The 16695-nt window shown below is 45.9% G+C and overlaps 1 protein-coding gene across 11 annotated transcripts in view; it reads left to right on the top strand.

Annotated features, from left to right (window-relative positions):
- Nucleotides 1-280: 280 nt before the first annotated feature.
- Nucleotides 281-16695, top strand: part of LOC147627513 (uncharacterized) — a 70888-nt gene continuing 54473 nt past the window's right edge. For 8 of the 11 annotated variants that reach the window (XM_086814438.1, XM_086814437.1, XM_086814433.1 and 5 more), the window contains exons 1-2: nt 281-1088; nt 8546-10246. In XM_086814438.1, coding sequence (XP_086670564.1) covers nt 551-1088; nt 8546-10246 — 2239 coding nt within the window. In that variant the 5' untranslated portion in view covers nt 281-550. Of the gene's footprint in view, nt 1089-8545; nt 10280-16695 lie in introns of all 11 variants that reach the window. The other 3 variants (XM_086814434.1, XM_086814432.1, XM_086814436.1) reach the window with 1 other exon arrangement.

Here is a 16695-nt window from a genome sequence, read left to right as displayed (position 1 = left end):
TGTGTTTACTGTTTACAAATAATAACATGGCAGGCCAAAGGACACCCTTTTGCAAATGGGTATTTGCAACTTATTTTTGTTTGCATTCTCAACCCTTGCTTTTGGCGAAATAGGCCCTACAAGTGCAAGTGTAGTGGACACGAACCAACCTACGATAGTGTAAAGGGGCCAATAGTATGAAAGAAAGACATATGAGAAAATATCACAATAGGTTTTATGTTGATAAGCTAAACAACAATGTATTTTATTGCTGATTGGAAGACACCTTCATCAAGACGATGTGAGGATTGTAGGGTTGTTCTTGTAATTTGATCATGGCTGAATCTTAAGAAGCCAAGACAACAAAGGAAGCAAACCCCTCACCAAGTGGGTTCGACTTATCACACCCTCTAGTTTTGATTTTCACTAGCGCAAAAAGTAGAAGAATTAAGAAGCCAAGATAGAGGACGTGCTCCTTGAAGGGTGTGAAGCGACTTGGAGAAGGATTTCAAGTCTTGATGAAACGAATTCGTTAGTCTGGGCTCAGTCACCGACCTCTCACAACAACTGGATGGCCAGCCAAACGCACATTGTCCGCTACACTGTGTGTTTGTGGATGCTAGGTATCGTAATTGCAGCGGACGTGGATCTACTCTTAGATTTCAAGAAGAACGTGGTGAAGAAGGACCCCCTGTCCGTGCTAGCTTCGTGGGCGCCCAACAGCAGGCAGGACTACTGCACTTGGTATGGCATAACATGTGGCAGGGATGCCTCCATAAGCTGGGTCGACACCATATCCATCACAACCTCCGAGCTTGAATTTGCCATGTGGGATGGTTTTGCATGGTTCCAGCGCCTCCGTTACATCAATTTCTCCGACAATTTGATCACTGGTGAACTTCCCGCACAGCTTGGCCGCCTCAGAAGCCTTGTTTCCCTTGACTTGAGCTCCAATGGGCTTGTTGGTACTGTCCCTTCCTCTTTCAATGACCTTCCTTCCCTTGAAACGCTCGTCCTCAGTAGCAATAACATGTTTGGAGCAGTGCCTAATGGTCTCTGCAGCACCACACAGCTCCGAATCCTCGACATGAGCTTCAACAAGATTACTGGTAAATATGGGTTTTGTCAGCTTTGTTAGGAATAGTCCATTCTTCTGTGTCTTTGGTATGAGAGAGAAACATTTTATTAACATCTACTAAAGACCCAACATTTTATTAATATTGGGTGTGTCATCCATTATTTGTCCACTCCCTCGAATCTTGTTGGCTCTGGGGAGTGGTCATCATCATAGCCATCTGATGAAGGCCAAAGAAGTCTGTAATAAAGGTTTGAGTGGTGCATATTTGCATCAAAACATGTTTCAAAATATATGAAACGGTACGAAACATTTTTAACGTTGAAACATTTTTTTTGAGTAGTATTTTTTTGGGAGCTGTTTGATCTCGCACATTCAGAGACTGAAGTCCAAAGTCCAGAGTCTAAACATAGTTACATTTGTGATGATTTATTCTCTATTACGCAGAATGTACGACTTGTGTAAAGTTGGGTCACGGGTGATCTCTTGCCGTGAGAGATCTAGGAAAGGGGAGTGCATCAAGGTGTCTCTGGAGCCTCTTTGCTTGAGTTTGAGATAACAACTATTTCATCTGCATATAAGAGATAGGCACCACTATCTCGACTATCATGGTCTGGTTCCCTCAACTAGGTCAATAAAATCTGAAATCTCATTAATGCACCAAAAAAAATAAAATTTGTAGGAGAGAGCGGGCAGCCCTGTTTGATCCCGATAGTGCTGCAAATGTCACCTGACATATCCCCTAGCACCCGAATCCGACCAAGATGGACTCGTATAGTGCCATCACCCCACACACCATCTTTGGTGGAAAAAGTGGAGCTCTTGCAAGTGAGCAAAAAGTTGTGATCTTGGTACTAAGTCAAAGGCCTTTATGAAATCCACAAAGCAACAAATAAACCTGCTACTTTCATGGACTCGCATCCTGATGATTGCCTTGAGGGTGAGGATGTGGTCTACGGTTGAGTTATAACTCTTGCTGGACTCGTGGCCCTCTGTTTGTCTTCCCCTGCCCATGAGCTACTTGGAGCCTCCAGCACTATGCCATTTATCTTGGCCAATGAATGTATCATGATGGTTCGGTAATTATTTGGATCCAAGGAGCCTCCTGCTTTATGGATGGGGACAATGGTGTTGGTAGTCCAAGAGGGGGAGAAGCCTTCACAATAACTTTAGTAGGGATTTTGTGAAATTGGAGGTGGTGGAAAGGCACGGTAGATGTGGAACATGGGATTTGCGATATGTTGGGTGGGGGCTGATTTGCAATGTCATATAGTTTGCACACTTTTCTTGCGAGGGAGATAGCGGAATCGTCTTAAAAAAAAAAAAAATTGCGAGAGTGGGTACTGAAATTACATTCCACAATGCTAGATTCGAACTCAGTACCTTCACTTTGGGTATTGAAATTACATTCCACAAGGCTAGATTCGAACTCACCACCTCCACTTTGGGAGGTGTGGGTTCTAGCCTAGGAGGCAAGGGGAATCATCTTTGCATTTCAGGTGCAAAGATCTGGTAGCACGCCCTTCTTCTGTAGGAGGTGTAGCTGTGTGGCTTTGCACTTCTTCTTGGCCTTTACTTCATCTACTTTGGTCTGCAGCTGAATGGCGTGCTCGAGTTCCTTAGCATCGTGCATGGTTTGGAACTCGGTGCGAACCTCTTCCTGCTTAGTACTCCGTTGGTCTTGGGGCTCTTGCAGTGCTTCGGCCTGTGCTTTGTGGATGGCTCTCTTGGCTTTCTCCTTGGTTTTCTTTAGCTTCCTTTCGGCATGACCCAGCTTGTTCTGAGATGCTTGCAATTGCCTTTGGTCGCCTTTCTGTGCTTTTATGTTGGCTGATGGTGCCTCTGCAACCCGGTCGTGATGCTATCCTCTCCAAACTGATGTGCACCAGAATGTGGGAGTTGCTTTTGCTGTTTTTTTAGCGTGCCACGTGGGCTGCCCTCGATGCTAGCATCTTAGGCTACCCAAGGTAAAAAGCTGGCGCACCGGCACCGCCTTGCTCGTGACCTGAGCAGCATCTTCTCTCTTTCTCTGCCTGCCAAAGTTGAACTACCGCCTCTTATGTCCATTTTCTTGCCTCTCTTGTTCACCTACTTGATCCTCCACACACATGCTTACGCTATGTGACTGTAGGCTGTGTGCTTACAGTCCTACATAGGATACATACGGTCTTCTAGAGAAGCTGCGTACACACAAGCCATGGCTTCTCGAAAGAGAGAGGTGTCGATACACGGGTCTAAACACAACCTGTGGCTCTGGTCATTGCATATGCAGAATTCAGCATACTCCCTCTTCCTCACGCTTCCCTCTTACCCTAAGAACCATACGTGACTGAAGACCATAAAAGCACGAACGTCCAAACCATAAAAAAACAACATCAAGAATAATACCTGGGCTATGATGCCAAAGACACGCAATTGAACATCAAGAATAAAACCTGGGCTATGATGCCAAAGATACGCAATTGCTTCCGCCTCTGTACCAAGTGTGAGATCAACCTTAAATATCCCTGACTAAGTATGGTCTCTACCTTTTCCGGGTGCCTGAGGAGCTAATAATGCATCCAAGGTAATGTATTTCCAATACTCCAAGCTCACTCTTCTTAGGTAGCCGACTCGGGTCACACAACAGGGCCTTCTTTATACCTTTATGTGGTGAGACACAGAAGAGAATGGAAGAGAAATAGATGACCCAGTATTGGGGCCCAATTTATCCACTGCAGCAAGCCCCCCGCCCCCCCCCCCCCCCCCCCCGCTCGTGCCTTTGCAACAAGCAAGAGTATTTGCTTATATTAATTCTTTGGACATCCAATTCACAGAAGAGAATGGAAGAGAAATAGACGACACAGTATTGGGGCTCAATTTACCCCCCACCGCACCCTTATATTAATTCTTTGGAGAATTGCTATACAATGCTTGAGAACAGGTGATATGACTCCCCAGTGCAAGGACGAGGAAGACCGTATGTCGACCGAGTATTCACCAATCCAAGGGCTCTATAGAAGACTCTTCGGGCCATTGATGCAAGTCCATAATAGCTGTAGGACTGCACATATGCCGGCTGAGAATGGAAGAGGAGCTTCAATATTAGCCTGGAGAGGATAGGATGCTGATTGGTGATTTACTAACTGAAACTGCTTGGGATTTGCTGAACTGTGGAACGATTTATGCTGAAAAATCAGCGCTTGCTTTTATAGTCCTAGGAGGAGCTGGTCGGCGAGATGATGCTGTCGGCCAGTTCCTGTTTGGACAAAAAATGCCTAAAACCAACATTTAATTGCTGACGCTTAGAGTTTGCTGATGCCAGCCTATTGGCTGACTGCACATGGCCCAAGACAGGCTGCTGTAGCCCTCAATGGCAGCCCCTTCTGCTGGCTGACAAGGACATAGGGCCCCTTCTACCCCAAATAGAGGGTCAGGGTTGTAAACATCCCTTGAACAGGTTGTTGACTGGTCCACAAGTCATGGGCTGGCCTTTGGCTAGCCCATGGGCAGCCCATGGGCATGCCATCCTGACAAGTATGCTGCTACAGCTGCAATTTTCTTTTTCACAGGGCACTTGCCGCCAATGCATATGATCCGTCAATGGTTGACTTCCCTTCTACAGTTAGATGTGGTAGATGAAATTTTTGATGGACCCAGGTTTTTTTTTTGAAATTATGTTCAAAACGCCTGAAGCTTGGCAGTTGGTGCTTCAGAGAGTGCTTGGTGCATGCTGCCCCATGGAGACCCTTGGCTGAGTTTCAGGAAATTCTTAAGTAGGAATGTCCCATTTGGGTGGAGGTGGAGAATTGTCCTGCTACGCATTGGCCTCTGTTGCATGAGGCAATGCAATCCTTGGGAAAAGTCTTGGTTCCACCTCATTCTAGGTCCAACAATCAGAATAGATTGTGTATGTTATGGCATACCGCTCATCCCTGTCCTCCATGATTGTGCCTTAATTCATTGAATGCATTTCAAGCTATGTTGGGAAGCTTTTGCTGGACATTGTTTTCAATGTGGTCAATTGGGACATTTCATGGCCGAGTGCAAGGTCAATGACAAAGATCATTGCTCAATGACAAAGATTAGGGGGTGCATGTTGAGGTGGAGTCTTACGTGGGCAAGGAGGCTTCTTACATGGTTGTGGAGGGGCAATACTTCTGATGTACAACATGTTGATGTACACCAGGTTGAGGATAAAGGAAAACAAGTAGTTCAGGAGGAGGTTCCTTGGAAAGATGAAAGGCAAGGCATGCTGCAACTTTGCTCTCATTGACTTTTTTTCTTGTCCTTACGAAGTTGATTCATTGGAATGTGCGCGGGATTTCCTCCCGTAAGAAGCAGTATGTCTTGTGGCAAACATTGTTGTCTAATCATTGGGATGTTCTTTGTGCGGTTGAGCACAAACAACATAGTCAGGCGGGTGGTGGCTTTATACATAGAGGTTTTCATGTTTTCCTCAATGGACACCCTTCCACCCAGTTAGGGGTGATGATGATTGTCCATGATCGTTTTCAGCCTTCTGTTGTGTATCAAGATGTACATGGTAGATTTATGGTTGTGGAGATCACTTATGAAGAACAACTTCTTTGGTTGGTTGGTGTGTATGCTCCCCATACAGTAGGGGCTCGTTGTTCTCTTTGGCGGGATCTACAACAATGTTTGAGGTTAGGAAGACCATGTTTTTTCATGGGGGATTGTAATATTTGCTCTTCTGCTGATCAAGCTAATTCACCTCACTCTATAATGGATAATCCGGAAAGGCGGGTTTGGGACTCTTTTATGTCTCTAGTCCTTAAGCAGGAGATTTAGTCCTAGCTGCATCCTTATGATTTTGGCTTTAATTTTCAGTCTCACTAGTATCTTGGTACTTGGAGCAGGCTGGATAGAATGTGTGTTATGCATGATGATTTATTTTTGCCTGAGATATTGAAAGTGGCTGGGGAGAGGCAGCATGTTCTTTTGGATCATTTCCCAGTGGTGGTGGACATAATGCATCAGCCTGTGGATGTTTATAAACTTTTCTTGGGAGGCTGTCTTTGCGCTTCAATCACAGCTTTCTTGATCATGAGGTCTTTCATGGATATATGTTGCAATTGATTGACAATTTTCAGCTATGTTTTATACACCAGGGAATGTCAGCTTGGGATTGCTTTTTGTCTAACGTTCAACGCCTTGCTTGTCAGTATGGTATTCATCAAGCCTCGAAAAGGAGGCAAGAGCTGACATTGCTGCAATATTTAGTAGGGGCCTTTCAATTTCAGGCGGCTATATCACCAGGAGGAATGATAGAGTGGATACTGTTGTTACTTGGCTCTCTCGTAGAGTTGCTAAATGTCAGGAGGCAAGTTATACGAGGGCTAAGTTATCTGCCCAGTTGGAGGCCCTTAAGGATAATAATTGTCAAACACATAAATTTTATGCCCAGTTGCATCTCTCTTATGCTAGAGAGAATATTGTGAGGCTTGAAAATTCATTGGGAGAGATGATTTCAGAGCCTCATAGCATCATTGATTTGTGTGTTCAGTTTTACCAGGAGCTTTTGGCCACTCCTGAGGTGATATCTAATGATGTTCATCAAGCACGCGCTAGTATTCTAGCATTGGTGCAACATCAAGTATCTTTGGACTTGGCCAATATTTTAGATGCTGATATTACAGAGCAGGAGGTTGGCTTTGTTCTTGCTCAGTTGCCCAAAGACAAGAGCCCAGGTTGGGATTGCATTACTAATGAATTGTTTTCCAAGTATGCAGGTTCAGTTGAAGGGTCAATTGACATCCATTTGTCAGGAGATGTGAGAGTGAAGGACAAGATAGTATGACCCACTGCTACTCCAACCGGCCTAGTGCCTACCATAAAATCCGGAAAAGAGGGAATGAGACTGGGCTGAGCCATAACATAGTCCACTGTACTAGCACCATGCCGATGTGGAAAGTAAGTGAAACCGCCCGTTGCCGGCAATCTCTGTAGGCCATTCAGGATAGCCAATCCATGTGCAGTCCCCATGTCTATCAAATACCGCCCATACTCAGTGTGTTCCTCATCCTGTGAGAGTCTAGATAGGCCCATATCCTTAACATCAAGCTCCCTCAACATCTCTGAGGTATCATAAAATACTGTCTAGTTATGGGCGCTCCTGGCATTGAAGTCCCCCAGGAGAATGATGTCACCATCCCTGGAGAACTCCCAAATGTCATCATCCAAAATAGAAAAGGGAGACTGCCCTCTAGGTGATGCACAACTGATGTACTAGGAGCAAAATAGCATATAGCAATGTAGAGATATCTGCCCGTCTCTGCCCTCAGTCTAACCCACATGTACCTAGCCTGCTCATCTCTGTGGACTATATGTATCAGTGGCTGCAGCTCCTCTCTAAACAATACTGCCACTCCTCCTGAGCCCCGTCCTCTATGCTCTGAACGAGTCTCTTGTCTACAAGTTGTCTCCCATCGGTATCCACTAACATGTGGCATGGACTGTTCACGAGCCTGATGCGTCTCAGAGTAGAAGATGATGTCCCTCCCCGTGAAACTATCCTCAAAAGCCCCTACATCAAGGCGTAGAGATCCATTACAATTCCAAGTAGAAACTTTGAGTGTAGTCCCATAGGTCTCACACCATCATGAAGAGCGCATCTCCATAATCACCACTCTACCATCTCTATAGAAGGCCACTTTCCCTTTCTCTCGGGCTGCCCTTATCTCGGGCATAACTTCTTTCATGTGGGCAAGCTGCGAGAGTGTGAGGTCATCTCCAAGAAATATTCCCGTCTTCTTGAGTGTAGGACGTTTCTTCAAGAAGTCCTTCTTCGCTTCCATGGAGGGGAAACGAATGATAAGTGCTCTCTCCTTAGAAGATTCGCCACTACCTTCTCTCTTCTTTCCTACTCTCCATGCTTTGTGTGCGTGGCTTCAATGCCCATCATAGAGAAGAGCTCCTTGGTTTCCCCTTCTGCATCATCACGGTCTTTTAGACTGGACACTCATACATGTAAGGCCTGGGTCTTCCTCCTTTGCTCCTCTTCAAGGGTCATGTTGATGGGGGATGGGTGGCGATTCTTTACCTTTCCCTTTCTTGGCGACCTCGATCCATTTCTCCGCCTTGTCCATCTTCTTTTGTGTCTCTGTGATCACCTCCACCCATGAAGATGTCTTCTCTTTATGTTGCTCCTCCTCCTCTCGAATGATCCTCATTTGTTCCTTGATGGTATTCAGCTCTTCAATCACGGAGGGCTGAAATTTTCCATCCTCAAGCTTGCCTTGTGAAGTGGCTTCCAACTCCTTTTTGAGGGCTGAGATGTGAAACCCTAAAAATGCAGGCATGATGAGCAGCGAACTCTTAAAAATCCTAAATACAGTAGCGAAACCCTAAAAACGTAGGCATGGAGAGAGAGAGAGAGAGAGAGAGAGAGAGAGAGAGAGAGATTCTTAAAGTGTCTAGAAGTTTGTAGCATATCTGCTCTAACAACAAATTAACAATGATAAATGTCATTTGCTTTTACTCTTCATACAGGACTGACAACTGATCTAAGAGCCTGTAAGAAGCTTGAGGTACTGAACCTTGAACACAATAGCATAGAGTTTGACATCTCACAAATCCCGTTCTCACAGCTGAAAAAACTGCGAATCATAAATATTGGACACAACCGTATCAAGGGAACACTGACAAAGGAGCTAGCAAGATCAAATACTATCACTGTCATGCAGCTTCAAAATAATGCAATATCAGGACACATTCCTGGTGCACTGGGTCTGCTAAACATGCTGACTATATTGGACTTGAGTTCAAATCAGTTGAGTGATCTAATCCCTGAAACGATTGGCAATCTAGCCCTCCTTGAGGATCTGAGTCTCTCTCAAAACATGTTTTCTGGGATGATTCCAAGTTCTTTTGGCAGTCTGGTAGGCTTGACCAGGCGTCTAGACTTATCACAGAACAGGTTTACTGGTATGGTGCCCATGGCTCTTGGCAACATGAAATGGGTAAAGATGATTGATATCTCTAATAATCTGTTGTCAGGAGAACTTCCTCCGAGTCTGGGCGGGTGCGAGTCTCTTCTATTTCTAAACCTCTCTCTAAACCAACTGTCTGGCAGTATACCCTCCACTTTGATCAACATGGCTTCTCTTAATGTGTTGGATCTTTCATCCAATGACCTTTCTGGAGATATACCACCTGAGTTAGGGCAGATTGTGTCACTGTATAGATTAGATCTGTCTAGAAATAAGCTGACAGGAAATGTACCAAACACTTTAACCAATTTGCATGACCTCCAAATGCTGAACTTGTCTTCCAACCTACTGTGGGGTGAAGTACCAGACTCCCCTCTATTTCAGTCTTTGGGAAAGGATTCCTTCTCAAATAACCCAAATCTTTGTGGTGCTGTACTAAATGTATCATGCATATTGGAAGCAGAAAAGCAACATAGTATCAGACAAATTGATCTCAAAACATTACTTGCACAAGCTGGACATCTTCTGAGATTTCTGGGCCTAACATTTCTAGCAATTATAATCCTTTTCATCCTCATGCTGGTGGTTTTTAGGCTGTGCTTTATTGAAAGATACGAGTGTGTGGTGGACTGTTTAGAAACTCGTTGTTCCATGGTGGTTGCATTTCTATATTGTGTCCACCTGACCACATGGCATCCAAGGACATCATTACAAACTCTTAAACATGCCACTGAAAATTTTAAAGAGGATAACATAGTCAGCATGGGTGGTCGGTCGACAATCTACAAAGGTTTTCTCATGGAAAGCATCATGTGGCAGGGAGAGAAAATGGTTGCAGTGAAAAGAATTAAGGGAAAACCATCTGAAGTGTGGAACTCCATGAAAGAATGCAGGGTTTTGGCAAAGGTCAGTAACCAAAATATTGTGAAGGTTTTGGACTGGCGATCCACGGGCAAGGAGATTTTTGTCATTCTTGATTTTTTTGTGAATGGTGACCTGCAAAACTATCTGTATAGCCCCAATACAGTGGGTACACTGGAGATGCTGTCACGCCTACAGATCGCCATTGATGTTGCTCAGGGAATGGCATATCTGCATAATGAATGGTGGAAAGAGAGAATCGTTCACTGTAATCTACACCCAAGTCACATACTTCTTGATCAAAATCTAGAGGCACACTTATCTGGGTTGAGATACATGAAAAGATCTGATTTGGAAAGATTTGAGTTTGAAGAAACTGAGGCTGGCTTTACAGCACCAGGTGCGCTTCTGCATCGACACTCAACTGTGTTGTGTAAGTAAGCAGGACTATGTATTCTTGTTTAGAGCATCGAGTGTATGAAAGATAGCACATACTCAATGATAGCATAATGATAAGAGCTAACATCAGGTTTGCTACCTGCAAAAAAATTAGCATTTTCTATTGGAAGAAAATGGGTGAAGGGCTAGCCACCTTCCCGGCTGGCCAGCGTATATTTGTTAAGTGCATGGTAAGGCAATACTTTCTTTGTTTCCAAGAAACAAACCCTTCACCTAGTAGAAAAAAATAATAAAATTAAGCTGGTTACAGCCTTCAACCTAGGCAAATCGTGAGAGGATCTTTCCATGGATGGCAACTCCAGAGGGACACTTCAAGTAAGAAGTAGGGAGAAGAGTCACACTTGGGGCGTCTTAACACCATTCAAGTGATAAACCTATAACATAGAAATAGAAACATTCATGACACATTCTCCACAAAATTTGCAAACGATACATCATGTGCCAGAAGTCACATGCTTAACAAATCCTCTCAAATGTCATGTTGATTAGGGGATTTGGGAGGCATGATGGAGGAGGGTTTGGGATTTGCAATGGAGGTGAAAAATTGGAGAAAACTAAGAAATCATTGGCTCCTAGTGAAGGATTTCAGCATTGGGTGTGCAATTACTAAATTGAAAAGGTAAATGAGAAATTGGGGAATTGGAAGTGAAATTGGTCATAATTTGACCTCAATTTGAAAACATATATATGTATGTCTAAATCTATGTATATATATATATAAATATATGAATGTGTGTTTCAAACCTGTGTGTGCAAGTTTCAAACCCTAAGGTCTGGGAAAAAAAAACCTTACGTCTTTTGGAAAAAACACCTCTTTGGCCAAGAGGTTTCGTGCTATTTCGAAACGTTTCGTCATAGAAACATCTTTGGCATGCTGGGTTTGGACATCTTCATTTGGAGGCCTTGTGGAAGACTTTTTGAGAGCAGCTGGTGAATGGATTACGAGCCGACAAAGGAGGCGATTTTACTTCTCGCCAGTTTACTCAGTATTGTGAGCTACATGGCATTCAATGGGAGTTTGCCAACACAGGTACTCTAGAGAACGGCGTGGTGGAGCGGAAGAACCGAATGGTGATTGAGATGGCTCGGACAATGTTGGAACATTGGAGTCTTCCTCAAAGCTTTGGGTGGAGGCAGTTGCTACTGCTGTTTATATTCTCAATTTGTCCCCTACTACTGTTGTTTTGAGGTAGACTCCCTTTTAGGCCTACCTAGGCCAAAAACCCTCGGTTTCACACTTTCAGGTTTTTGGCTCAAATGCATTTGTTTATGTACGTGATGGTGACAGGGAGAATCTGGATGCTAAGTCCAAGCATCATATTTTGGTTGGTTATAGCTCATGATCTAACGGTTATCGGCTCTACAATCTTGCAACCTCGAAGATCATTGCTAGCAGAAATGTGGTGGTTGATGAGACTTCATCTTCCATTGCAGAGGGGGCTTCTTCATCTTCAGGGCCTAATTTGACTGAGCCTCTCCTTGGTTCCTCATTGGATCCTTCTGTTCATCTTTCTCAACTTGACCTAATACGTCCTCAAGCACCTCAGGTTGAGAAATCATCCGATATTGATCAGAAGGAGGAGATACTTAGTTGATGCTCCACAGCAGGCTACACCTTAAATGGCATATTCATTTCTTAGCAGCGGTATGTTACAAAGCTGCTAGAGGCTTTCAAGATGACAAATTGTAAGCCCATCACTTCCCCCATGGATCTCGGCATCAAACTCTCCTCTTCTAGATCCGATCTAGTGGTAGCAGATACACTTTTGTATAGGAAACTAGTTGGTTCCTTGATTTGAGTGCTCAACACGCAGCCTGATTGTGCATTTGTGGTGGGAGCTCTCAGTGCTTTCATGCAGGCACCTTTGCACACTCATTGACAGGTAGCGCTTCATGTGTTGTGGTACTTGAAAGGTACCAAGGATTTTGGCATTTTCTAGAGGGGGCCACTTTACGTGGCTGGAGTGAATCTGATTGGGCTGGAGATATAGATTCGACGATCTACTACAGGATATTGCTTTACTCTTGGATCTGGAGAAATTTCATGGACAAGTAAAAAGCTGCCTACGGTGGCGCTTTCATTAACTGAGGCAGAGTATTGAGCGGCTTGTTCGGCTGCTTGTGAGGTGATTTGGTTGCGGCGGCTACTTGAGGAGATCAGTTTTCGACAACAGGCAGTAGCCTACCCTTATCTCATGCGACAACTAGAGTTGCTTGGCTATTGCTAAGAATCCAGTATTTCATGTGCGGACCAAGCATATAGAGATCTAGTACCACTATGTGCGGGAGCGGATCTGGAGGGAGACATTATCCTTGAATATTGTCCTACTCAGGACAACGCTGTAGACTTAATCACCAAAGGATTATCGCAGTTAGGTATTGTCATTCATGGCAGCTCCTTGGGTCTTGGGCCACCCGCAGGTCCCGAGAGGGGGTGCTAGCATATATCATCTCTTGTTGGTGGCTAATCTGGTGTCTACGGGGGCCCTGTCCATGCTCAGGCACCCCCCATTTTTCCCATATTTTTTTCCTATTTTATGGGCCTTTGTTGTGGGTTGCACACCCTATTTTATGGCATTTATCCCTATTTTTCAGATCATGTAGCATCTAGGAGGCAGTCGGCCAGCTCATATGGAGTATATATATATATGTTGCCCTCTCCCTCACTTCTCATCATTGTTTCTTGATCATTTTGGTGAGCACCTTCAGCCCTTTGCCTACGGAGTCCACTCCTCGCCTATGGGCTGTTGTATCCATCGTTTCTTGAGGATTAGTGTATCAATGTTTTGTTGTTTTCTCTCATCTCTCTCTTGGAGCTTCAGAGTTTTTGTCATTCGTCTAGATCTTTCTGCTGCCCTTTGACAGATAAGACAGAGAGAGATGAGATGATGATGTCTATATAACTTTTGAGGCCTTTGGCGTGATCAAAAGGTTGACTTTAGACCTTCAATTGACTGCCTATGACCTGATCCCAAAGAGAGATTAGATGATATGTTCATATGAGAGCTTGGCTATTTATTGTGAGAAGAGGAAAATTCGTAATCTAGTCAGTGTTTCCTTTTCAACCCACAAAACTTCATCCACGAAGGTCATCTTTTGTGTCCAATTTGTGCCCGAAAGATGTCCTATATCTAGGTGTATGTCATGGGCACTTCGGGAGCCTATTGGGCTGCAAAATCGGCTCTAAATGTGCCCCTAAATTTCCCCTAAAATGTTTCCGAATCTGGGACTAACGATGAGGTTGTCCATGTCCACGGCTGTGCACGTGACATCCCTTCCTACTAAACTTGATGACAGGTTGGAAACTTGTCGTTCTTCCTCCCTGGACTACAGACTTTGACTTCGACTGACCTTGATTTTGATTGCCTAAACACCTTACCACTTCTCATATTCCACTCCAAGTTTGGTTGAAGAACTGTGCATGTGTTCCACTCTGTCCCCTTGCCTACATTCCCTTTCCCTTAACACAACTATGGTCTCCTGTTGAGAATGATCATGCCTGTTGCTTTGCCTCGGGAACTGATTTGAGAGTAAATTGGTGTCCTCCTTTGAGCACACTCTCCCAAAGAATACTTTCCTCTAGCTTTGCTTGCTGTAGACCACCTCATAATGCTACCTTTGCTGTATTCTGCTATGGATTCTGTGCACCTTCTTGGGACAGCTTAGAGGGCTGAGCTTGAATGCTTTGATATCAATGCTGCATGCATGGAAGCCTTGCTTACTTGATCCTGATGCACACTTTAATGATGATTAGACAGCGAGATAAGAGAGAGATGAGCTGTGTGTTCACTATGCTCTTCATTTGCATTCTTCTGGTTTCCTGCAGATATCCATGGCACACCCTCTAATGGGTTCGTGGATGCTGCATTAAACTCGGCCAAAGCATTGGATGTGGATGCTTTTATCCCCTCAGTTGGATATGAGTAGATTGGACCTGTGTTTTGAGCAGAGAAATGGAATATGTCGCCCCAGCTGAACAGTATACTGGAAAAAGGTGATCTCTGTGGCCTCAAGGGATGCATAAGGATCATGCCACTCGTACTCCCCGGGGTCCCACTGTAGCCGGGCCAAGGGGCGCGCTGCATATGCCCATATGCGCCAATCCGGGAGCACATCAGCAGGGTCGGGATCAATATGCCACTTCCGAGAAGCGGTGGCCACTACCCGAATCCCTTGAAAGGTGCACTCTGCAACCAAAGGCGACTCCACCTCCACTCTCTGGAGTCTGCCCTCATCCTAAATCTCATAGTAGAGGCAACTGCCATCCTCAGTGCAAGCTCTGACAGCAATCAGGATCTCCAACTGTGTAAAGGCTCCCATCCACCGTGGGGCCTCTGGCTCGAGAGGCGTGAACCACTCCTCTGTGAGTGCCTCCTGAATATCATCCCTCATAATCAACCCCCCTCTGAAGTGACTCAGCCTCTCCACCTGGATCTCCTCTGGTAGACTGCAGAAGGCCTGCCAGTCTCCAAAACTACGAGCTGGGCGTGCCGCTAAAGGCCCCCAGGCTAGCCGAGGCCGAGAACCCAGCATATGACACTGCTCTGTGCGAACCGCTGGGCTCCAGATGAGCGGCTGTCTGGCCCGCTCCTCAACACAAGAAGGAGGTCACTGAGAGAGCCCCGGTCTCAGCAGCTCCCAAGCTCTCAGGATACTCAAAGCAAATCTGTCCTCCCATCCTCTACTGAGGCCTGTCCTCCTCATCTCTATAAAGATCCAACGAATCTCTGGTGCCCAAGTGCCCCCTGCTGGGGGCGCTCAAGCCTGCAGCCGCTGCAAGAGGAGCTCTTTCCAAGGCTCAGCGCTTGGAAGCAACCCCCGAACGATAAGCTTCCCCAATAAAGCTCTACTTTGATTGACTGGATCTATAATGCCCAAAGCTCCCTGAGCCAGCGGAAGTGTAATAACTGCCCATGCAACCTTTGCCCGAGCTGGCTGACCGTCCCGCCCAGACCACAGAAAGTTCCTGATCAGTCTCTGTACCTGGCTGATGCAAGAGCTCGAGAAGATCCAGCAAGACGTAATGTACCACATGGTCGCTAACAGCACCTGATTTGCCACCACCACCCTCCCAGCCAAGGATAGTCGAGCTGTACTCCAATACAAAAGCTTCTTCCGAATGCTCAGAAGAAGCGGGGCAATCTGCTGCTCAGGTGACAAATCTAGGCCAATCTGGCATCCCAAATACCGCACTGCTGTGCCTGGAGGAATCCATCTAAAACCGGGGTCCGGGCACCATGCCGGAGTGGGAGCGCTGCTGATCCAAAAGGCCATTGTCTTGCGCCAATTGATCAATGCTCCCGAAGCTGCACTAAAAACCTGGAGCGACTGCTCTGCCCGAAGAAGATTGGCCTCTTGGCCATGCAAAAATAAGCCCGTGTCGTCTGCAAACTCAGCATCAAGCAGGTCCTCCCCCCGGACTGGGAGCTGAAGTCCTCTCAAACCGACCTCCTCTGCTGTCAAATACATGCTCATAGCCTCCGCAAAGAAGAGAAAAAGAAAAGGGGCGAGGGGACACCCCTGACAGACTGATCTGGTCAGCTCAAAACTCGGCCCCCGTCCTCCTGCAATCAACACCTGGCTGCGAGTTGTGGAATACAGAGCCGCCACCCCTCTGATCCATCCTGGCTCAAAGCCCAGGCAAAGCATAGTGCCCTCTAAGAAACCCCAATCAACTCTATCGTATGCCTTCTCAAAATCGAGAAGCATCACGACCAAGTCCTCGCCAAGAAATCTAGCTCGAGCCGTCGCCTCCCAGAAAGTAAAGATGTTGTCAAGGATACTGCGCTCCTTGACAAATCCTGTCTGAGTAGCATGAATCAACTCCCCCAGGAACGGCTGGATCCTCAAACTCAAGGCCTTTGCTAAGACCTTGTAGACAGTATTGAGGATCGTAATAGGCCTCCAATGCCTAATATCATCTGATACTCCCTCCCCCTTGGGGATAAGATAGATCAAGCCCTTTGAAAAGCTCTGCGGCATCACCCCAGTGTCCAAAACATGCTGAAAGCCCCTGCGGAGGCCTGACCCCAAAAGGTCCCAATAGCACATAAAAAAGGCCGGCGTCAGTCCGTCCTCCCCTGGGCAACTATGTCGCGGCAGGACCCTCAAGGCCTCGGCAAGCTCAATCTCTGACAGAGGCGCACCAAGAACTGTACGCATACGGTCTGTGACCCTCCTCTGCACATGGGCCCACACAGTCTGTCTGCAAACATCTCGATCCTCAGTGGCAGGTTCCGCTGAAAGCAGGTCTCTATAGAATGCAGTGGCAATGGCTCTGATCTCCCCGAGCTCAGTAGCTACTGATCCATCCGGTCTACCAAGCTGGCGGACTCCTGCTCGCGCATGACGGGGCCAGTGATCTCAAAAAACTCTCCAGTCACTCTATCG

Source organism: Cibotium barometz, chromosome 20, assembly GCF_041138505.1.
Source record: "Cibotium barometz isolate CiBa-2024 chromosome 20, ASM4113850v1, whole genome shotgun sequence".
Lineage (NCBI taxonomy): Eukaryota > Viridiplantae > Streptophyta > Polypodiopsida > Cyatheales > Cibotiaceae > Cibotium > Cibotium barometz.
The sequence above is the reverse complement of the archived record's forward strand: the minus strand, read 5'-3'. Positions and strand labels throughout refer to the sequence as shown.